The sequence below is a fragment of the Salmo salar genome, chromosome ssa09, assembly GCF_905237065.1.
Source record: "Salmo salar chromosome ssa09, Ssal_v3.1, whole genome shotgun sequence".
Taxonomy (NCBI): Eukaryota; Metazoa; Chordata; class Actinopteri; order Salmoniformes; family Salmonidae; genus Salmo; species Salmo salar.
The window spans coordinates 132,866,990-132,892,206 of record NC_059450.1 but is presented as its reverse complement, the minus strand read 5'-3'; the positions used below and the strand labels follow the sequence as shown (position 1 = coordinate 132,892,206).

The window sequence follows — 25,217 nt, the reverse complement described above, 5'->3', positions numbered from 1 at the left end:
AGACAGAGAGAGGGTAGAGACAGAGACAGAGAGAGAGGGGGTAGAGACAGAGAGAGAGAGAGAGAGAGGGGGTAGAGACAGAGAGAGAGAGGGTAGACAGAGAGAGAGAGAGGGTAGAGACAGAGAGAGAGAGAGGGTAGAGACAGAGAGAGAGAGGGTAGACAGAGAGAGAGAGAGGGTAGAGACAGAGAGAGAGAGAGGGTAGAGACAGAGAGAGAGGGAGAGGGTAGAGACAGAGAGAGAGAGAGAGAGGGTAGAGACAGAGAGAGGGTAGAGACAGAGACAGAGAGAGAGGGGGTAGAGACAGAGAGAGAGAGAGAGAGGGGGGTAGAGACAGAGAGAGAGAGAGAGAGAGAGGGGGTAGAGACAGAGAGAGAGAGAGGGTAGAGACAGAGAGAGGGTAGAGACAGAGACAGAGAGAGAGGGTAGAGACAGAGAGAGAGGGTAGAGACAGAGAGAGAGGGTAGAGACAGAGAGAGAGAGAGAGAGGGTAGAGACAGAGAGAGAGAGAGAGAGGGTAGACAGAGAGAGAGGGTAGAGACAGAGAGAGAGAGAGGGTAGACAGAGAGAGAGGGTAGACAGAGAGAGAGGGTAGAGACAGAGAGAGAGAGGGTAGAGACAGAGAGAGAGGGTAGAGACAGAGAGAGAGAGAGGGTAGAGACAGAGAGGGAGGGTAGAGACAGAGAGAGAGAGGGTAGAGACAGAGAGAGAGAGAGAGAGGGTAGAGACAGAGAGAGAGAGGGTAGAGAGGGTAGAGACAGAGAGAGAGAGGGTAGAGACAGAGAGAGAGAGAGAGAGGGTAGAGACAGAGAGAGAGGGTAGAGACAGAGAGAGAGAGAGAGAGGGTAGAGACAGAGAGAGAGAGGGTAGAGAGGGTAGAGACAGAGAGAGAGAGGGTAGAGACAGAGAGAGAGAGGGTAGAGACAGAGAGAGAGGGTAGAGACAGAGAGAGAGAGAGGGTAGAGACAGAGAGAGAGAGGGTAGACAGAGAGAGAGAGAGGGTAGAGACAGAGAGAGAGAGAGGGTAGACAGAGAGAGAGGGTAGAGACAGAGAGAGAGAGGGTAGAGACAGAGAGAGAGGGTAGAGACAGAGAGAGAGAGAGGGTAGAGACAGAGAGAGAGGGTAGAGACAGAGAGAGAGAGGGTAGAGACAGAGAGAGAGAGGGTAGAGACAGAGAGAGAGAGGGTAGACAGAGAGAGAGAGAGGGTAGAGACAGAGAGAGAGAGGGTAGAGACAGAGAGAGAGAGGGTAGAGACAGAGAGAGAGGGTAGAGACAGAGAGAGAGAGGGTAGACAGAGAGAGAGAGAGGGTAGAGACAGAGAGAGAGAGAGAGGGTAGAGACAGAGAGGGAGGGTAGAGACAGAGACAGAGAGGGTAGAGACAGAGAGAGAGAGAGAGAGGGTAGAGACAGAGAGAGAGGGTAGAGACAGAGAGAGAGAGAGAGGGTAGAGACAGAGAGAGAGAGAGAGGGTAGAGAGAGAGAGGGTAGAGACAGAGAGAGAGAGGGTAGAGACAGAGAGAGAGGGTAGAGACAGAGAGAGAGAGAGGGTAGAGACAGAGACAGAGAGGGTAGAGACAGAGAGAGAGAGGGTAGACAGAGAGAGAGAGAGGGTAGAGACAGAGAGAGAGGGTAGAGACAGAGAGAGAGAGAGGGTAGAGACAGAGAGAGAGAGGGTAGACAGAGAGAGAGAGAGGGTAGAGACAGAGAGAGAGAGGGTAGAGACAGAGAGAGAGAGGGTAGAGACAGAGAGAGAGGGTAGAGACAGAGAGAGAGGGTAGAGACAGAGAGAGAGAGAGGGTAGAGACAGAGACAGAGAGGGTAGAGACAGAGAGAGAGGGTAGAGACAGAGAGAGAGGGTAGACAGAGAGAGAGAGAGGGTAGAGACAGAGAGAGAGAGAGGGTAGAGACAGAGAGAGAGAGGGTAGAGACAGAGAGAGAGGGTAGAGACAGAGAGAGAGGGTAGAGACAGAGAGAGAGGGTAGAGACAGAGAGAGAGAGGGTAGACAGAGAGAGAGAGAGGGTAGAGACAGAGAGAGAGAGAGAGGGTAGAGACAGAGAGAGAGAGGGTAGACAGAGAGAGAGAGAGGGTAGAGACAGAGAGAGAGAGAGGGTAGAGACAGAGAGAGAGAGAGGGTAGAGACAGAGACAGAGAGGGTAGAGACAGAGAGAGAGAGAGAGAGAGAGGGAGGGTAGAGACAGAGAGAGAGAGGGTAGAGACAGAGAGAGAGAGAGAGGGTAGAGACAGAGAGAGAGGGTAGAGACAGAGACAGAGAGAGAGGGTAGAGACAGAGAGAGAGAGAGAGGGTAGAGACAGAGAGAGAGGGTAGAGACAGAGAGAGAGAGAGAGAGAGAGGGTAGAGACAGAGAGAGAGGGTAGAGACAGAGAGAGAGGGTAGAGACAGAGAGAGAGAGAGGGGTAGAGACAGAGAGAGAGAGAGAGGGTAGAGAGAGAGAGGGTAGAGACAGAGAGAGAGAGGGTAGAGACAGAGAGAGAGGGTAGAGACAGAGAGAGAGAGAGAGGGTAGAGACAGAGAGAGAGAGAGAGGGTAGAGAGAGAGAGGGTAGAGACAGAGAGAGAGAGGGTAGAGACAGAGAGAGAGAGGGTAGAGACAGAGAGAGAGAGGGTAGAGACAGAGAGAGAGGGTAGAGACAGAGAGAGAGAGAGGGTAGACAGAGAGAGAGGGTAGAGACAGAGAGACATTTATCGAGCAGATTCCATCACTCACACTTGTTCTTGAGGGCAGTGCAATTTCTTTGATTTATCGATGTTGAATAAACATAATTTTCCATAACCAACTGCAATTAGACAAGCCATATGAAAGTGCTAATAAGCATGCTTCTTGATGCAAATCATCTATCAGGTTATTATCGCTGAAGAATCTGCTACTTGTTTAAAAAAGGAAGGAAGTTGAGTCTGTGACTCGATCCGTGTTAGCATGGGGGAAATGTCAGTGACTTACAACTCCTGGCTGGCACAGGGCAGGGCAGGTACCACCCGCCGTATATCCTGATTTCCTGTAAGGTGCACCTCTGGCAGTGCTTCACAGTGTTGAGCTGGCCTTTGGGCCTCTGGCACGCCTGGCCCGTTTCACACCCCCTCTCTGTGCCCAGTGCCCAGGCAAGAGCAGGTGTCAGCTCATTGTTGAGTGAGGGCTGGGGCCCTTCCTTAATTGGTCTGTGCTTGTCTGAGGGGGACATGCAGCTACAGAGGGCCACAGAGAGTGGAGGGGAGAGAGACTGACTAGGCTGTGCTGGCTCACAACACTGGGCTGTCAGGCTAGAGATGTGTTTTAAAGGTATATGACACCCAGGTCTCTGTCTGTCAGCTCAATGCCACTGGTGTTTCAGAGATAGTAGGCAGCTAGCCTGCGGTGGCATGGCCTCTTGTCTGTGTTGTGTAGTAGTGGGCAGCCTGTGTAGGATGTAGTGTTCATGAGGCTGCTTTCCATGTAGGGTAGTGTGCTGTGCTCAATAGCATATGTTGTGCATAGAAGGAAGGGCCCACTAGCTGGCATCGAGTAGAAGGTAAAGTATAGGATTTCAAATCTGCATAATGTGTTCCCTGTCATGAAGGGTATTTTTTGAATCATAATGTAGAGAGAGAGGCTGCGAAATCTAAGGTTGCCTTCTCCAGACAATGATTCCAGCTTAGGGTTGCAAAATTCCCCACATTTTCTATAAATTCCCTTGTTTTCCAGAAATCCAGGTTGAAGAATTCTGGAATTCTTACTTATTCCCTCCTGATTCCCGGGGAATCCTACAACCTGGATTTCGGTAAAACCAGGGAATCTATTGAACGTTCCTGGAATTCTGCAGCCGTATTCCTGATAATAAGAAAGAGCATTTTTTTCCTCTGTTGTCATCACTTTTACGTATAGATGTTATCAGTACTCAGTTGGAGATTTTGGAGAGGTTGATAAGTAACCTACTTGACATACAGGTAACTGCCAAAATAATGGAAACACTTGAGTAAATGAGGGATACAAAGTATATTGAAAGTGGGTGCTTCCTGGGTTAATTCTTGGGTTAATTAAGCAATTAACATTCTATCATTCTTAGGGTCATGTATAAAAATGGTGGGCAGACCATTATTTTGGCTACCATAGCTATGCCCCCATAGGATGATATCCAAAGGGCACGAGTGGTAACTGAATGGTTTGATGTGCATGAAAACAATGTGAACCATATGCCATGGCTGTCTCAGTCACCAGATCTCAACCCAATTAAACACTTATGGGAGATTCTGGAGTGATGCCTGACAGAGCGTTTTCCAACACCATCATCAAAACACTAAATAATGGAATTTCTCATGGAAGAATGGCGTCGCATCCCTCCAATAGAGTTCCAGACACTTGTAGAATCTATGCCAAGTTGCATTGAAGCTTTTCTGGCTCGTGGTGGCCCAGCGCCCTATTAAAACACTTTATGTAGGTGTTTCCTTTATTTTGTCGGTTACCTATATGTGCTTATTGTTAATCTTTGTTCATGTCTCCCTCTCTGTGAAGAGTGGTTAAAGGTTCATTCATTTTTCAGTGAAGTTAGACTTCTCCATTATTCAACTACAATACCACTCTGTGGTGCCCAGGATCCTGCATGATCAAATACATAATGTTACCATTTATAAAGGTCATGATTAAGTCTCTCCTCTCCCATTTGCTCTGTCACCGTCTGTCTTTCCTGCCTTCCGCCTCACCCTGCATCACTATCACTGTAATGTATTCCTCTCGATTGCAGTCTGTGTTTGTCTTTTCATATGGTTTATGTTTTTGTATTAGTGCCACAAATCCAGATTTTTTTTAGGAAAGCTATTTATAGGGCAGCTATTACAATGTTTGTTTGATAAGTAGCTCAACAAGGATAGGATTGGCTTTTGTACTTGTATGTCACACTTTGATGTTAGGTTGTCAGTGTGTTCTGGGATGACTTATATTCAACACTAGTATTTTTACTGTGGCTGACTGTCTGGTAGTACTACGCTGAGCTTGGGTTTGACAGACTCCATGTGGCGCCAGTGGGTGTAACTGAGAGTGAGTCACACAGCTTCTGGTCAGTCTATGACGTTGGTTCACTCATATCATTGTCTCACGCTGCCTGTGTAGGAGGTGGTCATCTGTCATTAATTATATGTAAGTGTCCATGTTAGCTATCCATGCTGTTTCTCTGTGTGCAGCCTACTATGCAGTGCATTAGGCACTCCTATCCATGTGTCCTGACTACACTCATTGCATTGCACCTCATTGCCACACACACACACACACACACACACACACACACACACACACACACACACACACACACACACACACACACACACACTGTTCTCTGATGTGACCTTCAGCACATGCAGGCTGGCATTCAATTACCACCCTGTCAGTGGCCGATCCAGCCCAGTCGCTGCACGTCCTTGAGATTCATTCTCTAGTCTAGTCTATATTCCATTACATCCAGGACATTGTGTGTTCTGTCCAGTTTAATCTGTGCTCATATCCTTGCATCACATACACCATAACCATATGTGTGCTGGTACTGAAGTGCTTGTAGTGTCATATTCACCTTTGCTCAATACCTGATTTCATATCACAGATTATCGTGAAATAGACATTTGTGACAGGCACATGAAAAAGTTGTAAAAAATTGTGTCCACCACACAAGTTTCTTCTTCATAATCCAGTACACAATTTTCTTCATAACTAATTCAATTTTTTTGTGGCTAACGTTAGCTAGGTGGCTAACGTTAGCTAGGCTAGGGGTTAAGGTTAGGATTATGGGTTAAGGTTAGCGTTAGGGGTTAAGGTTAGTGTTAGGTAACATGCTAGCTAAGTAGTTAAAGGGTTAGCTAACATGCTATCTAAGTAGTAAAACAATTGTAAGTAGTTACAAAGTGGATAAAATGTTGTCCATCATGTGATTTGAACATGCACCGTTTGGGTTGCTAGACATTGACGTTATACGCCCACCCATCCTCCCCAAACAAACCTCCCTCCTATCGTTTCTGTCTTAAGTAACCTACTGCCTTTATCTGTGATTAAAATGGACTGTATACTGTTTTACTTTTTGTGTGTCACGAATTTCCCAAGTCATTGGTGTCTATTTCAGGATAATTTGTGATAGTGGGTTGTAGTGCTGTAGCACTGCCAGGATCCAAAGCATTTCTGTTCCCCATCCCCTCCCTTGTAATGTTCTGATGGTAAATTTGTCACAGATTGAGTCAGTGTCAGGAAGAGGATTTAGGCATCCTGGGGTGACATGAAAACCCCACAATGTCTCCAAATGTAGTACATTTATTATTTATATTTATTCAAATTGGACTTCGATAATGTCAAAATATTTCACAGCTATTGTTCTAGCTGCATAATTACAGCGCAAAGTGCCTGGAGAGTCCACACACACAAAACTGTGATCATTATTGGAAGTACAGTAAAGGGTACTTTTCATGCAAGTGCCATTATCGTTGCTGCAGCTCGAAAGGCTGGTTGAAATCTCCAGCGGATTTAACTCCTAACTGTCCCCGCTGTTCTACTGTGAACATTCATGTTCTGCTCTGGACAGATGTTGATTGACTCGGAACAGATTAATTTTATTGATTAAGTGAGCTGCAACAGAAGGAGGCTGCTTGCAGTGAGTAACTGGCTTTAGTATTGGTAGTGAACATGCCTATTTAACTGGTGCCAAATAATCTGGAATTATTCTCCTGCATTGTGCTCTGGGACATGGACTGCCTCTGATTTAGCTAATTTACCTGCAAATGCAGACAGCAGCATAGTGTACTGGATAAAGTCGTCCCTTCAGGAATTCGTTATGAGCAGGATCAGCACTACTGTTGCTTGCAGTTAGGAGTTGGATACTTGTACAGATGAGGTAGTTGCTGAATTATATGTTTTCCAAGATGGCGTAGCAGTTGGACGTGTATTTGTCCTGTGTACATATTAGTTTTCCTCGTTTTTCCCCCGTATATATTTAGTGTATATTCTAATCTCACTTTCCATTTACGAACTGAATATACTTTCCTGCAACCAGCCTCACCCAATGTGGTATGGATCTGCTATTTTTATACTTTAGAATCGGAACCCCCAACAGAAGCTAGCCAGCTAACTAGCTACTAGCTAGTAGTCAGTTAGCCACTGCTAGCGGTCTTCACCGTTAACTCGGACACCAACCAGCTTCAGCTCGGTCAATACCTGGCCTTCCCTGTAGCTCAGTTGGTAGAGCATGGTGTTTGCAACACCAGGGTTGTGGGTTCGATAACCACGGGGGGCCAGCACAGAAAGAAAAATTATGAAATGTATGCGTTCACTACTGTAAGTTGCTCTGGATAAGAGTGTCTGCTAAATGACTAAAATGTAAATACCTGCCAGTCTGCACAGCGCAATAACAACCCAGAGCATATCGGACTGCTTTTTCTCTACCTCATCACCGGATTCCTGCCGCAAGCCCTGGTCCATTACACTGGATCATCGCAGCTAGCTAGCTGAATTCGAGTGGCTACTGCTGGCTAGCGCCTTTGTCCCGAAGCAAGAACCAGTTAGCCTTGAGCTAACTGGTAGAGGTCTACCAGCTAATTCTTGGGCTACTGTCACGGTTGTCGTCGGTTAAGGAGGACCAAAATGCAGCAGAAATGAGTGTACTCATCCTCTTTATTAAATAAAGAAGGAAAACTGACAACAACAAACACGTACACTGAAACACTACGACAAAATAACAGTCTTGCAAGGCACACGGCTAAACACAGAACAATCTCCCACAATTAAACAGACAAACACACCCAACTAATATAGGACTTCCAATCAAAGGCAACACCACACAGCTGCCTTCAATTGGAAGTCCACCCCAATTAACTCTACATAGAAATAGACTACCTAGACTAAACATAGAATTACATAAACATAGATCATAAACCAAAAACCCGGAAATACTAAATCAAACGCCCTTTTACCAAAACACCACCTCGAACCACATAAAACAAATACCCTCTGCCACGTCCTGACCAAACTACAATAACAATTAACCCTTATACTGGCCAGGACGTGACAGCTACAATACCTCTTTTGCCAATTGGCCTGGACCCTTTATTGCCGACACAGAGCCCTGCCAATCCATCACGACTGGTCTGCCGACGTAATTGTCCGAGGTGGTTTCAACAGGCTTTTCTGTTGCGATGTCGCCGAAGGCCCATCTGCTAGCCCCGGCCCGCTAGATTGCAACTCCGCCCCCTTTGGCAGTTCTATCTTGTCGGAAAATGTTACAGTTAGGGATGGAAATTTCAGGGGTTTTGGTGGTCTTCCTAAGCCAGGATTCAGACACGGATAGGACATCCGGGTTGGCAGAGTGTGCTAAGGCAGTGAATAAAACAAACTTAGGGAGGAGGCTTCTAATGTAAACATTTATGAAACCAAGACTTTTACGGTTACAGAAGTCTACAAATGGGAGCGCCTGGGGAGTGGGAGTGGGAGTGGAGCTAGGCACTGCAGGACCTGGATTAACCTCTACAATACCAGAGGATGAGGAGGATAAGGATACGGCTAAAGGCTATAAGAACTGGTCGTCTAGTACGTTCGGAACAGAGAGTAAAAGGAGCAGGTTTCTGGGAGTGGAAGAATAGATTCAAGGCATAATGTACAGACAAAGGTATGGTAGGATGTGAATACAGTTGAGGTAAACCTATGCATTGAGTGACGATGAGAGAGATATTGTCTCAAGAAACATAATTTAAACCAGGTGAGGTCACCGCATGTGTGGGAGGTGGAATTAAAGGGTTAACTAAGGTGTGTTGAGCAGGGCTAGAGGCTCTACAGTGAAATAAGGCAATAATTACTAACCAAAACCTCAATGGACAAGGCATATTGACATTAGGGAGAGGCATGCGTAGCCAAGTGATCATAGGGGTCCAGTGAGTGGCTCAGGCGGGCCGGAGACACGGCGATTCAGGCAGCTAGTGGGCCGGGGCTAGCAAGCTAGCAGAAGGGCCTTAGAGGGACGTCGCGACGGAAGAAGTCAGTTGTAGCCCCCTCGTGCTGTAACGTCGGCAGACCAGTCATCGTGGATCAGCAGGGCTCCATGTGGTGAAAGGGTCCAGGCCAATTGGCAAAATAGGTACAGTGGCCAAAGAATTTGTCCGATGGGCCTCTTAAGCTAACAGTCCAATTTGAACCCTCTCTTTCTAAAATTATCCGCTTTAATTGTTGCAACCCCTATTACTAGCCTGTTCAACCTCTCTTTTGTATTGTCTGAGATCCCCAAAGATTGGAAATCTGCCGCGGTCATCCCCCTTTTCAAACGGGGAGACACTCTAGACCCAAACTGTTATAGACCTATATCCATCCTGCCCTGCTTTTCTAAAATCTTTGAAAGCCAAGTTAACAAACAGATCACCGACCATTTCGAATCCCACCATACCTTCTCCACTATGTAATCTGGTTTCCGAGCTGGTCATGGGTGCACCTCAGCCACGCTCAAGGTCCTAAACGATATCATAACCGCCATCGATAAAAGATAGTACTGTGCAGCCGCCTTCATCAACCTGGCCAAGCCTTTTGACTCTGTCTATCACCGCATTCTTATAAGCAGACTCAATAGCCTTGGTTTCTCAAATGATTACCTCGCCTGGTTCACCAACTACTTCTCAGATAGAGTTCAGTGTGTCAAATCGGAGGGCCTGTTGTCCGGACCTCTGGCAGTCTCTATGGGGGTGCCACAGGGTTCAATTCTCAGGCCGACTCTTTTCTCTGTATACATCAATGATGTCATTCTTGCTGCTGGTGATTCTCTGATCCACCTCTACGCAGACGACATCATTCTGTGTACATCTGGCCCTTCTTTGGACACTGTGTTAACAAACCTCCAAATGAGCTTCAATGCCATACAACACTCCTTCCGTGGCCTCCAACTGCTTTTAAATGCAAGTAAAACTAAATGCATGCTCTTGAACCGATTGCTGCACGCACCCGCATGCCCGACTAGCATCACTACTCTGGATGGTTCTGACTTAGAATATGTGGACAACTACAAATACCTAGGTGTCTGGTTAGACTCTGTAAACTCTCCTTCCAGACTCACATTAAGCATCTCCAATCCAAAACGAAATCTAAACTCAGCTTTCTATTTCGCAACAAAGCCTCCTTGACTCATGCTGCCAAACATACCCTCGTAAAACTGACTATCTTACCGATCCTTGACTTCGGTGATGTAATTTACAAAATAGCCTCCAACACTCTACGGAGCAAACTGGATGTAGTCTATCACATTGCCATCCATTCTGTCACCAAAGCCCCATATACTACCCACCACTACGACCTGTATGCTCTTGTTGACTGGCCTTCGCTACATATTCATCGCCAAACCCACTGGCTCCAGGTCATCTATAAGTCTTTGCTAGGTAAAGCCCCACCTTATTTCAGCTCACTGGTCACCATAGCAACACCCACCCGTAGCACACACTCCAGCAGGTGTATTTCACTGGTCATCCCCAAAGCCATCACCTACTTTGGCCGCCTTTCCTTCCAGTTCTCTGCTGCCAATGACTGGAACGAATTGCAAAAATCCCTGAAGCTGGAGACTCATATCTCCCTCTCTAACTTTAAGCATCAGCTGTCAGAGCAGCTTACCGATCACTGTACCTGTACACAGCCAATCTGTAAATAGCACATCCAACTACCGCATCCCCATATTGTTATTTATCTTTTTGCTCTTTTGCACCCCAGTATCTCTATTTGCACATCATCATCTGCACATCTATCACTTAGTGTTAAGGCTAAATTGTAATTATTTTGCCTCTATGGCCTATTTATTGCCTTACCTCCCTAATCTTCTACATTTGCACACACTGTACATAGATTTTTCTATTGTGTTAATGACTGTACATTTGTTTATGTGTAACTCTGTGGTGTTGTTTTTGTCGCACTGCTTTGCTTTATCTTGGCCAGGTCACAGTTGTAAATGAGAACTTGTTCTCAACTGGCCTACCGGGTTAAATAAAGGTGAAATAAAAAATTTAATAAAAAGGATGCCTAAGAAGGTTGTTATCTTAGTTACAATACTAAACTAATATAGGGCAGGCTATAATATATTGACTTGTGATCTTTCTGTTAGATGTATTGGTGCCTCAGTGATGACACCTGGTCTTTGAGAAAAGCTCAGCCTGTGAAGATATAGCAGAGGTTAGAACAGGGAGGGCCTGTAACATGATTTGCACAGCTGGCATTTATGTCTTGTTGAGAGCATAAATATGTTCCCTTGAAAAAGTTCCCATAAACACTGCCGGGTCACTGTGTCTCCATTAAGGAAATGAAAACGGCGGTAGCAGTGACTGGGCCTGTGCTGATCGTCCCCTTGTGATGATCTCATAAAGCGATTGGGCAGTTATTAGCCAGGCAGTATATTATCCTGGGTCTTTATGGTAATTCCTCTAGGATCCAAAAATAATGTTAGGCAGAATCCGTGAACTCCTGAAACCTGAACTGTCTGCAGGGAAACAATGGGTTTCAGCACTGCTGTGCCCCAAGCCCAGAGTGCAGGCTTTATAATGTGACAGCATTTAGTTCTCAAGCCAAACAATGTGGATAATATTTTATATTCCTCAACTTGTGTGGATAGTACTTGGCCTGCTTGGTCCCTTAGGGATAGACCATGTGAATTTCATGTTTTCATGTGATCACATGTGAAGTTAATGTGATGAAATGTGACAACATGTAAAGTAATGTGATAACATGAAACATGTGAAGTGTTCAACAACAAAGAATTCTAATGTGAAATGAAAGGGGTGGCTCATGTAGCTTAACCAGTGTTTGTAAAGTAGCTCACATAATGTATTGCTTTTCTCTTGCTCATGGGTTGCAGTTGATGATTACCTTTTAAACTCTCTAGACCCCTTTTATTTTATTAGTGTGGAAGACACATGTTGAGTCAATAAAAATATGTTAAATTGATAGAAGAGGGAACGATTTCAGGAAACTGAGCCTCTTGAAGTATCAAATTCTCTGATAAGTCTTCTACAGAAAAATACTTTGTTGTCTATTACAGACTGACTCCAACTGAATAGATTAGTTTCCTGAAAATAGATCCAGTCATTAGGCAGCTCCAACACACTGTAAAAGGGTGCTGTGAAAACTGAGAGGAGATAGTCTAAGATTGAAATATGGGGTGGGTAAAGTATACTGCACAACTAATATGTTATGAAGGTGTAATAAATAGGGGTGTTAAGGCCATCACCACTCAGTCCCCTCTACCATGTCTACCACCCTGCAGCCATCACCACTCAGTCCCCTATACCATGTCTACCATCCTCCAGCCATCACCACTCAGTCCCCTCTTCCATGTCTACTGCCCTCCAGCCATCACCACTCCGTCCCCTCTCACTGAGTCCTCTCTGTCACTGACGAATCAGATGCTACTGATGTTCTCCTTCCATTTTCTGCATCTTATCAGTGTGTGTTCGTTGCTGCTTTGCACCATTATCAGTTAGAATATACACTGAAAGTGCCTAATCTTTACTTTCATTAAGCATGATAAGTCTATGCATATTTAGCTTTAGATTGCAATTATAGGTGCTCTTAACTCGTTCCCTTCCCTGTAAATGGTCTCTTTGAGTCTAACTTATAGGCTACTTAGCCTCAGTATATTTATAATGCTTGTGTAGGCTGTGTTGCTGGTTTGTTTAGCTACGGCTTTAGGTCTTAGTTACAGGCTGAATTGTGGTCATGTGCAGGGTCCAGTGACTCGGCGTATGGCACATGTGTTCCAGTGGGTCAGTCATTAACTCTAAACCATGTTTTTTTATGCTGCCTTTTTTTGCACTACTTACCAGAGAGACACAGTGGCAGAGCAGATTTCAGAAGTAAGGCCCGTGACTGGCAGACCACAGCTCCACTTTAACAAAAAGTGTAATTTGATTAAATCTGCTCTGTTTCAGTCCAAAAGCTGTGCTGGCTAAATCACATAAAGTGGATTAACTCTTCTACCGGATAGAGCAGATTAAAATTGTAAACACAATCACTGACTGATGCATAGGACCTTCAGGGGTGGAGCCTGAAATAGAGGTAAAGAGGCTTCATGACTGTTTAATTGGAAAGGAACAATGGCAACCGTAGCACTTCCTATTTTACACAACACTGACAATGGTTTACACACTCAACACAAGGCATGAGTTCCATTACAGAAACCTACCTAGAGAATCGTACTGCTACCTTTTCCCCATCCTGAGGCGGAGCCTTTCTTTACCACTACTGTACTTGGATGCTGTACTTCCTGAAAACATTAGTAGCCATAATGCAAGTAATAGTGTTAATGAAAGCGCTAAGTTATTCAGCCGGTGTTTCTGGAGAGTGAAACGTCAGCATGTCTCTTGATCCCTGAAGCGATGTTCCCCCCGGGGCGAGGGGAGGGGGGGTGAGGGAGGGTGGAAGGGCGGCAATGCTCAGTCTAATGGAGGAGATCCAGAGATCCAGGCTGACTCAATGAGAGCAGAGCGGGGGAGGCAGCTGGACAAAATCCATTCCCAGAGTGAGCGTTCTGCTGAGGCAGGTAGGCCGACCTTTCAGCCGTCCGATAGGTCAACCCTCGGCAGTGTGCCTGAACATCCATGGCTAAACGCCAGCCCACCCCTGGTACAGCTCATAGTAAAGCCCATATGAGCAGCAGCCAGCTCTGATCAATAGAGCCGCCTGGGCTGGTAACTTATTTACAGTACTGTAGGCAACCAGACAGAATTCTCTCTCACCAGGAGAGATGACGACAAGGGAACTGTACAGAGCCAGACTGTCCTGTACTAGATCCATATAAGTACCTACTAGGGTCTATAAGTGGGGCCAACACTGTAGGCAGGGGTGTTCAATCTTAGTTTTGACGAGCTACATGGCCTGTTTTTTCAATCACTGTAGCTATAATGGAATTTGTGTTTTATAGGCATTGGGAAACAAAGCAGCAATATCTTCTCTGCTTGGTCAGCACAGCTGTAGTAGTCGAGAACAGTACAGCACATGTACTGTACCATGACCTCCCTCCTTCTTTAAGGCACCCTCAGCTCTTTGGTTAAAATAACCTCTCCTGTTTACCCCCCCAGTTGCCCACGGAGTGAGAGAGGAGCCCCAGTTTGTGACGGCGCGCGCTGGCGAGAGCGTGATCCTGGGATGTGACGTGTCCCCTCCCCTGGACGGCCAGCAGCCCCCCTACGTGGTGGAGTGGTTCAAGTTCGGAGTGCCCATCCCCTTCTTCATCAGCTTCCGCTTCCATCCTCCTCATGTCGACCCAGAGTACACCGGTAAGAGCCAAGCCGACCACTCTCCTCATGTCAACCCAGAGTACACCGGTAAGAGCCAAGCCTTCCACTCTCTTCATGTCAACCCAGAGTACACCGGTAAGAGCCTTCCACCTCCCCATGTTGACCAAGAGTACACCGGTAAGAGCCAAGGATCTAGTGAGCATTTGCCATGTAGCCTGGTTCCAATGCTATGAAATTACAGAAAAGAACAGAACAGAGGCAGCACTAACACGCTGACGCACATTGCAGCTCAGATTAAAGTGTATTGTGGGGACAGATGCCATGTTACAGTAGAGCTGTGACAGTGTGATAATGGTTGAGACTGGGCCATGGTTCATGAGAACCTCCCCTGGGTGTTTTATGGGACTATATCCTCTCTGTGTCTACATGGAGCTGAGTGGCTGGAGTGTCTGGAGATTACCATGGCCCACTAGGCCAGAGTGGCCTGCTGCCTAACACACGCATGCACACACACACACACACACACACACACACACACACACACACACACAGTATAAGATCTGCCTGGCTGGCTATTCTCATGAATCCCCATTTCCCATTTCTCACCAAATAAATAATTCATCTGGGTGGAACAGAGATTAAATGTACTGTCATTGCCCGGTTAGACTGGCTAGTCCTGCAAGGCAGTCAATGTACTGCTATATTTCTGGGTGTTAATGTACTGTATTCAGCCTATATTTCTGTGTCTTAATGTACTATATTAATCCTATATTTCTGGGTCTAAATGGATTCATGCTGAAGATAAGAGGTTTTGGATGGCCTTTTACAGTAGCAGAGCTCGTATGCGGGGGTAAGCTAGCTTCTCACGCCTCTCTGCCTCTATGTCTGTGAGCTTTAAATGGGCATACCTGAAGACTGAAGTGTATTTTGTAATTCCACTATGACCTTATCTTTTACAAGGGATTCTATCTTAGATTATGTTAAATAATGGGGTTATGGTTCACATCATATGTGTTGTATTTATGTTGAAGTGGATTGGGAGTGGCACACCTCTCTCTTGCAGGGAGGAAAATACAGACTTTTACTGTTCGACTGAATATTACCCTTTGGCAAGTGTCTTAATCCGTGCTAGACAGAAATGGAGTGCTCCTCTAGTGTGTTAGCCAATTGCCCAAGGTGATATGCAAATCTAACATTTAAAATGCTATTTTTGCACCAACTAACGCAAAGAAACAATCAATAATGCAGACACTATGATATTTAGTTTGTGCATTTTTAGTTAAAGATTTTTGGGGACAGGCTGGTCTTACATCTCACCCAAACCCAATTCCCAGTCTCTCCTCCAATCAGAGCCAGGGAAAAGCCTGCAGAGGGATTATGGTCTTTAAAGAACTGAACGTTTAGCTGCATGGCTTTCTTTAGCTCTACTCTCCTCTCCTCCCTCTACAGCTATTGCAGCAGTGCAATGGATCGAAGCCTATGTGTGATATTAATAAACCCAGAGGGCAATATTCACTGTAGGCAGCAGTAGTGTTAGATTACAGTGTGTGTGAATGCCCTGGAAGGGCTGGTCCTGATGTGTACATAGTATTGTTAATTCTGTTTACAGCACGCCTCTCACTCGGTGACAGATTGAACCTGAGGTCGATCCCTACCCTTCACGCCACCACCTACCCTACTCAGCACTTCATCACCCAGGCTAAAATAGACCTGACTTTTAAAGCCTCGCCTTTTTACTGCAAGACTGCAGTCTCCCTCTTTCCTCTACCCTCTTCCCTTTGCCTTATCGATTTCCTGCTCAACAAAAACCTGCCGTTTTCTTCGTCAGTTATGGCAGCCATCCCAGTAAAAGGCTATCTATCGAATCTATATGCAGCGCTACTGGAAGAGCAATCCAGCCCGCCCTCCACGCCAATATGTTTTCCTGACGTTCAAAATGAACAAACAAGCAACAGTACTTACAGTACATACCGTATATACATCTCAATGTTTGGAAAAGGATCTTTGTCCCAGGGCACGGCTCTAACAGAGGAGAGAGTGTTTCAGTCAGTTTATCTGGCTCGACTGTCAGGGCTGTAGCAGAAGCCGTGTGGATGCAGTGGGTTGGAAGCTGTGAGACAGATTTCAACATGCCTGGTTTACTCAACTTCTCTCATCCTCTGTGACATGACTTTCTACTTTTAGATTTCCTATTAATCTCCTAAGCCTTCAAAGAAAAGTCAGTCTTTTTCACTATTGACACTAAGTGCTTTCCCTTTCCAAGCCCTGTGCTTCATCAGGTAGCTGTGGGGAGCTTGGAACAGGGTTGCCAGGTCAAGCTAAAAATTCTTGCCCAATGACCAATCAAAACCCGCCCAAAAGGCCTGAAAACTAGCCAATTTTTTTTTTTTTCACAGCAAGCGAGGAGTTGCCATATCTATACAATAAACACTTTTTTCCATAACGCTATCGAGACAATTAAGAACGAATATCATAGTAACTTGGAACGACCATTACAATTCAATAATTATTGCAATCTATGACATGACGTAATAAAGACATTTGAATATGTGACAAGAGAAAATAGAATTTTCCCTGATTAAACTCGTCAGATCTTTTTCCATCAATGGATGTCGTTTTAACCCGCTTGACTGGTATGATTAAGCAATAAGGCTACAGTAGCCTAGACAAGATGTAGGCAAGATGTAAACTGAACGATTTAGCAGTTTGCTTAGTTCAAATTAACAGACTGATTTATTCAACATGAATAGTGAGGCGATTTCGCAATAGTAAATGCTTGTTTCCTCAATTTCCTGCTGGAGTAGGCTACTGAGGATGGGGTTATAATTTCAATCACTGAATTAAATATGAATAATAGGTATATGAACTGAATATGCTCGTCAACAACAGCCAGTGTTTATTTTTTACATTTGTTTTACCTGCAGCCTAATCTGACTACTGTTAAAGTCAATCTAATGCGTTCATAATAACACAAGGCTACAACAACAAACTGAAGATATAGGCTTTTTATTCAATTCGTTTGCCAGCTCCAGGTAAGCTACACAAGTGGCACAAATTGATTTGCAATGATTCCAGTGATATCGTAATTTCAATATATTTATTTGATCAAATGTTAGCCTACAATGGCATATATATTAATAGGCTACTTGATGGCCAACAGAGACAAATGTATAATTCTCCACATTTAGCCTAGTTTCATTGAGTACTTTTCCCCATAAAAAGAACCACGCGAGGGTTTCATAACTTCCATTTAACCTGTTAGGGCTAGGAGGCAGTATTGACACGGTTGGATAAAAAACGTACCCGATTTAATCTGGTTACTACTCCTGCCCAGTAACTAGAATATCCATATAATTATTGGCTTTGGATAGAAAACACCCTAAAGTTTCTAAAACTGTTTGAATGGTGTCTGTGAGTATAACAGAACTCATATGGCAGGCCAAAACCTGAGAAGATTTCATTCAGGAAGTGGCCTATCTGACAAGGTGTCGTTCTTCTTGTCTCTGTTTATTGAAGAGTGAGGATCTTAGCTATAACGTGACACTTCCTACGGCTGCCATAGGCTCTCAGAAGGCAGCAAAATGCTGAATCGTGGCTTTGCAGGCTCTGGCTGAAAAAAAAGTACCGCGTTTGGGTAGTGGCTGGTTACAGTACTGTGAGACTCAGGCTCGTGCCCGCGTCGACCGAAAGCTTTCTTTTCCTTTGTCTGTTTACCTAAAAGGATATTCCCGGTCGGAATATTATTGCTTTTTTACGAGAAAAATGGCATAAAAATGGATTTTAAACAGCGGTTGACATGCTTCGAAGTACGGTAATGGAATATTTAGATTTTTTTTTGTCACGAATTGCGCCATGCGCACGACCCTTATTTACCATTTCGGATAGTGTCTGGAACGCACGAACAAAACGCCGCTATTCGGATATAACGATGGATTATTTTGGACCAAACCAACATTTGTTATTGAAGTAGAAGTCCTGGGAGTGCATTCTGACGAAGACAACAAAAGGTAATCAAACTTTTGTAATAGTAAATCTGATTTTGGTGAAGGCTAAACTTGCCGGGTGTCTAAATAGCTAGCCCGTGATGGCTGGGCTATGTACTTAGAATATTGCAAAATGTGCTTTCACCAAAAAGCTATTTTAAAATCGGACATATCGAGTGCATAGAGGAGTTCTGTATCTATAATTCTTAAAATAATTGTTATGCTTTTTGTGAATGTTTATCGTGAGTAATTTAGTAAATTGTTAGTAAATTCCCCGGAAGTTTGCGGGGGGTATGCTAGTTCTGAACGTCACATGCCAATGTAAAAAGCTGGTTTTTGATATAAATATGAACTTGATTGAACAAAACATGCATGTATTGTATAACATAATGTCCTAGGGTTGTCATCTGATGAAGATCATCAAAGGTTAGTGCTGCATTTAGCTGTGGTTTGGGTTTTTGTGACATTATATGCTAGCATGAAAAATGGGTGTCTGATTATTTCTGGCTGGGTACTCTGCTGACATAATCTAATGTTTTGCTTTCGTTGTAAAGCCTTTTTGAAATCGGACAGTGTGGTTAGATTAACGAGAGTCTTGTCTTTAAATAGCTGTAAAATAGTCATATGTTTGAGAAATTGAAGTAATAGCATTTCTAAGGTATTTGAAAATCGCGCCACTGGATTAGACTGGCTGTTGCGTAGGTGGGACGAATTCGTCCCGCCTAGCCCAGAGAGGATAACATTTCCACTCGGGCTACCCCGAGACCCAAGAATTGAGCATGCACAAAGCACTTCGCTTGATACCGTTATATTTAAGCAGTCAACATTAGAATGCAGTTTAAACCACCTCCAAGCGGATTTATGTAATGCACTCTAGTGAGCCGAAAAGTAGTTTTCCAGTGCTTAAAACTTCTCTAGGGCCGGCGGGACAAACTTCCGGTGAATTTACAAAAAATTTACAAAATTACTCACGATAAACGTTCACAAAAAGCATAACAATTATTTTAAGAATTATAGATACAGAACTCCTCCATGCACTCGATATGTCCGATTTTAAAATAGCTTTTCGGTGAAAGCACATTTTGCAATATTCTCAGTAGATAGCCCGGCATCACAGGGCTAGCTATTTAGACACCCAGCAAGTTTAGCACTCACCAAAGTCAGATTTACTATAAGAAAAATGTTATTACCTTTCGGTGTTCTTCGTCAGAATGCACTCCCAGGACTTCTACTTCAATAACAAATGTTGGTTTGGTCCCAAATAATCCATAGTTATATCCAAACAGCGGCGTTTTGTTCCTGCGTTCAAGACACTATCCGAAAGGGTAAATAAGGGTTACGAGCATAGCGCAATTCGTGACAAAAATGTTCGAAATATTCCATTACCGTACTTCGAAGCATGTCAACCGCTGTTTAAAATCCATTTTTATGCCATTTTTCTCGTAAAAAAGCGATAATATTCCGACCGGGAATCTGCATTTAGGTAAACAGACGAAAGAAAATAAAGCATGGGGTCGACTCGGGCACGCGCCTAAGCCCATAGTACTCTGATCGGCCACTTGCCAAAAGCGATAATGTGTTTCAGCCAGAGGCTGCCTCGATATCGTTCAGCTTTTTCCCGGGCTCTGAGAGCCTATGGGAGCCGTAGGAAGTGTCACGTTAGAGCAAAGATCCTCAGTCTTCAATAAAAAGAGCCCAGATGAACAACAACTTGTCAGACAGGCCACTTCCCATATAGAATCCTCTCAGGTTTTTGCCTGCCATATGAGTTCTGTTATACTCACAGACACCATTCAAACAGTTTTAGAAACTTTAGGGTGTTTCCTATCCAAAGCCAATAATTATATGCATATTCTAGTTACTGGGCAGGAGTAGTAACCAGATTAAATCGGGTACGTTTTTTATCCGGCCGTGTCATTGGAAGGAAAGCGCTGAGAAGCGGAGAGGGCGTGGGACCTTTGGGCGGAGCGAAGGTGGCGGTGAAAAAGATCAACTTTTCCCAACTTTAGGCAAATCACCAGCGCGACCGCTGGGTGAATACCAATCATTTTACATTTACATTTTAGTCATTTAGCAGACGCTCTTATCCAGAGCGACTTACAGTAGTGAATGCATACATTTCATACAATTTTTTATTTTTTTCCTGTGCTGGCCCCCCGTGGGAATCGAACCCACAACCCTGGCGTTGCAAACACCATGCTCTACCATTGGTTCCCATGACGAATTTGATGCTATGCGACCCAAGGCTGGAGACTTTCTTCAGAAAAGACGGCTGACAAAATACTATGATGGAAGCAAATGTAAGTGATTATAACATCATAACGAATCATGCAAAAAATGAATGTACAGTTGACAGGAATATGTTAGTTAATGTAGAGAGAAACGAGTATGCATATTTTTTACCATAAAGTTAATTTACGAAAATCTCGATTTAGCAAGCTAGCTGACTAGCTAACATTAACCAGCTAGCTGGCTAGCTTTATGGGTGTTGTGACATGAGTATGAAATTGTAATTCTGGTTGTTTGTTTTAGGGACTCCTGAAACAACCAGCAAACCAGGCTGTCGTCTTGTGAAACAGTGGATGTAAAGAATCTAGCTAGCTAAAGCATTTACTGCAAATTGAATGTACAATTTTGTAAGCTTGCCTTGCTGATATTTGCCATGCAATGCAGATAGATTAAATAACGTAGCTAGCTATGTTCTTGCTTATTGTGCAGTGGAGGATAAAAATACCTGTGTGCCTATGGATGTGTAGCTAGCTATCTAGCCGATCTGTGTATGGACCCAAACGTTTGGTATACATATTAGTTCAGAACCTAGCTATGAACCTTAGCTATCATAGCCAGTTCAAAACAGTCTGAATAACATTAATGAAGCCTATGGATTGAGTAGAATATAATATAACTTTGTGCCAAGGATGCAAGTCGTAGACAAGTTATTACCATGCATGAGTACCCCACATTGTAGCCTGTACATTTAATATATTCACTGATCATGTACTCTACCTTGGCAAATAAAGGTGCAGTTCAGGTATGAATGTCTTTGAGATTATTTTTCAAGTCATATCCAGTACCAGGAGTATCAAATTCCAGTCTTTGAATGATGCTGTGTCTGCATGTATGCATTACAATTATACACTTCAACAGTGTTTACCAATCTTGATCCTGGGACATCAATGGTTACACGTAACTAATAGACTAGAAACAGGATTTAACTAGTTAATTGCTGATTTGTAATTCATATACAGAAATAGAATTTTAAAAACCATACACTACAAATCCTATGCATCATGCAAATACTCTAAAACCGGTTCATCTCAATATCTAATGCCCTTCATCTGCATTGATCTGATAAACACAGGATATGACTTAATTTCAACCAGTAGAGAATGTGAAACGCTTTATTGAAAGAAGTTCATTATCAAAGTGTTATAAATACATGCCTTATAAATATGATTAATGAATCAGTGCTATCCAAATATTCTCTCGGTTCATCACAATTACATAATAGTGTCTCTAGTTGGCCTGAAGGTTATCTTAAGAGTGGGTGAGGTGGCGATGATGGGACTGGTTGGCATCCTCTCTCATCAAAACATATCTGCAGATGAGAGACAGATGGCGAGAAAGAGCATGTTTAAGCCTTGTTTTTATTTTTATTCTAACATTGTTAGTCATCATAATCATCAGGAGGTGACATGCAAAACTGACCTTGGATCATTAACTCTGGGACTACTGCATCTCGATCTATATTTCAATGTAAAGCATCTCTTTAATAATACTTCCTGTTACCTGACCAAGTGACTTCTCACCTCTGATCATGCTGTGCCCTCTATGTAGCCAGTTCAGATGCGGGAGGGGTTCACCGACATAGCTGATATAACCTAGAGGATTTAGGGAGAAGGGGAGAGAGGGATGAAGTGAAGGAGAGATACTGTTATTGAGAAAATAAGGTAGTTAAAGAGACAGTGTTCTAACAGGATTCTGTGTTTGTGGCCTCACCTGCTGTCCACACCACACTAAGTGGCTGCATAGTACTTTGTGCTGGAAAAACATGAACGGGCACACCAGGACAAACAATATAGCCTAGTTATAGAAATAATGAAGTGTCTTACTATTCTCCATGGTTGGTCCTCTTGCCTATTCCTTGAAGGTGGAAGGCGCTACAGTTATACACCTGAGCCTGCTTACTTCACAACACAATCCATCAATCAGATTGATACATGAGTATGTAGGTGTGGGTTATAGGGTGTCTAATTGTCCTACATTTTTTCAATATGGGTGATTTAAAATAGCCTGTTTTGTTTTTGTACAGACATCACACCCTTACTTAAACAGCACCCTCACCTGAGAAATAGAAATCAAAGGGAGAGAAACTGGGAATTTAATAACTGCAGTTGACATAGCTAAGTAAATGGAAGAATACCCTAATTGCAATGTAAATGGCTCTTAAAATAGCCTTTGGTTGTGCATAGTGTAGTCTATGGTGTCGCCAGGGAACAGCACCCTCTTCGAAGAAGTAGGAGGTGAAGATCTCCCGTACATGGATTGCCTCTTGCTGCGTTGTTGGACCCCATCCTTGAAACATCCTGCAGAACAGCAGACTTCTCCTCTGGCACACGGCGGCAAGCTGCAGATCCCCTCCTGGTCCTCGTGTCCATCCTCATGAAGTTATGCAGGACACAGGTAGCCTTCACACACCTGAATTCCTCCACGAGGCAGTCCCAGATGGCCCTGGTCACCCAACCTTGCAGTGCCCTACATGTTAACTGTAGGCAATCGTTTTGGAGGAATCTCCAGTTACAAGGTTTCTGTAGGAATGTGGAAGACAATGTAATTATTAGCCTTTTACATCACCAGGTCATTGTGGATTACTGAAGTATAATATCCCTGATAACAAATCATGATAACATTGGATGATTGATAGATGCATATGCACACATATGTGCATGTGACAATAACAGGATCATATCAAGGATAGCATCACAAATGAATACATAAATACCACTTGAAGCTTGATGAGTTGATAATTTGACTCAGCTGTGCAGTGCTAAGGCAAAAACAAAAATGTGCACCCCTTTGAGTCCCCAGGACCAGGACTGAGAACCACTGCTCTTCATTGGGACCTCTTCGTATGTCTCTTTATCAAAGGACAGAAAACTTTACAAGAAACAGACTAAATTATAGTCAAATTACACTGCACTGAATATTATGTTACTATTATCTCCATCCTCACTTCTAGGGACAGGAACTACACAAAAGTATGTGCCCTATCCAGAATAGCCAACTCACTTTTTTATATATATAATTTGTTTTACCAGGTAAGTTGACTGAGAACACATTCTCACAGTGGGATGCAACTTTGACAGTTGGGGCTGCTATTCTTTCACCCTCCTCTAAGGCTGTTAGCTAGCTACCTACAAATGCATTTGGAGTTTATTTTTTACAGTGATAAATACATCAAGATAACTAGCTCATATGAAGTTAGTTAGTTGGTGATATTTAATTCACTTGGTTAGCTATCTATACAGTATGTGAAGTTGGCTAGATAGCAAACTAGCTAGCTCATTTAGCAGATCATTTGAGTTAGCCTGTACTGTAGCTAGTTAGGTAATAATACATCTTTATTTTTTTATTTTTTAACATTTTTGAAATGTATTTACTTACTTGAGTAGGTTCTCCAAGCCATGTGGACAATTGGAAACAGGGCAGCAAAGTGTGTTTGTCACCAGAGCGTTTTAGAAGATATTACTATTGAACTATGTACCCATTTAATAACCAGACCTTTATACAAACTTGCTATGTTGAATTATTGACGCACAATCGAATATGCTGCCAGCACGCCCACAAGCGAGTCACATAAGCGGCACGCGGCAATTTACCGCTATCTAGTGTACATGCACCGTGACTCAGCCAATAACTTTAGCGCTCTCTCAACACACACACACCTCCGACCCTCCCCACCACTCACTCAGCAACAGCCTGTCTCACTGCCTGACAGTCAATAGCAGGTCACAAGGAAATACGAAAAGAGAAATGCCATGGCAGCCGCGGTACAACTGACATGCTGCTCGCGTTGCAAAATAAATGTACACATACATGTTATTCAGTCATTGCATCCAAACTGTTTGCACAAGTCAACGAGCATTTGCGTAGCAAGGGACTAAAATGGGCTCCCGAGTGGCGCAGCAGTCTAAGGCATTGCATCTCAGTGCAAGAGGCGTCACTGCAGTCACTGGTTTGAATCCAAGCTGCATCACATCTGGTCCCATAGGGTGGCGCAGAATTGGCCCGGCATCGTCTGGGTTTGGATGGGGTAGGCTGTCATTGTAAATAAGAATTTGTTCTTAACTGACTTGCCTCGTTAAATAAAGGCTAAATAGAACTTTGTTCCAAGTCCCATCTCCTCATTGGTTTTTAGAAGTATAGGTGAGACTCAGGGGTATGCTAATTTAGTATACAGCAGACCTAACCAACTCTATTAAATTAGTCAAAACAGGATCATTTTACATCTGGCTAGAAATTAATAAATGAATAATTATCTCAACAGAGAAAAATGTCCTCATGTGTGCTACCTATATCCCCCCCAATAGAATCTCCATACTTTAATGATGACAGCTTCTCCATCCTAGAGACGGAGATCAACAATTTCCAGGCTCAGGGACATGTACTAGGTCTGTGGCGACCTAAATGCCAGAACTGGACAAGAACCAGACACCCTCAGCACACGGGGACAATCACCTACCTGGAGTTGACAGCATTCCCTCCCCCATATGCCCCCCTAGACACAACTACGACAACATAACCAACAAAAATGGGTCACAACAACTCCTGCAGCTCTGTCGGACGCTGGGTATGTACATAGTTGGTAGGCTTCGAGGGGACTCCTATTGTAGGTACACCTACAGCTCATCTCGTGGCAGTAGTACTGTATACTATTTTATCACTGATCTCAACCCAGAGTCTCTTAGAGCATTCACAGTCAGTACACTGACACCCCCATCAGATCACAGCAAAATCACA

At 43.8% G+C, this 25,217-nt stretch overlaps 1 protein-coding gene and 1 long non-coding RNA gene across 5 annotated transcripts in view; one reads left to right on the top strand and one right to left on the bottom strand.

Moving 5' to 3' along the window:
• LOC106613021 (protein turtle homolog B) overlaps nucleotides 1–25,217 on the top strand; it is a 74,023-nt gene that overhangs the window by 4,753 nt on the left and 44,053 nt on the right. For all 4 annotated transcript variants that reach the window (XR_001330407.2, XM_014214849.2, XM_014214850.2 and 1 more), the window contains exon 2: nucleotides 14,056–14,253. Coding sequence is in view for 3 of the 4 variants with exons in the window: in XM_014214849.2 (XP_014070324.1) it covers nucleotides 14,056–14,253 (198 nt within the window). In the remaining variant the exon portion in view is untranslated. The remainder of the gene's footprint in view (nucleotides 1–14,055; nucleotides 14,254–25,217) is intronic.
• Nucleotides 22,890–24,368, bottom strand: LOC123744743 (uncharacterized). Its single transcript, XR_006771178.1, has 3 exons — nucleotides 23,862–24,368; nucleotides 23,200–23,354; nucleotides 22,890–23,005 (listed from the first exon to the last, which is right to left on the bottom strand). It is a non-coding gene; the product is annotated as an uncharacterized lncRNA (long non-coding RNA).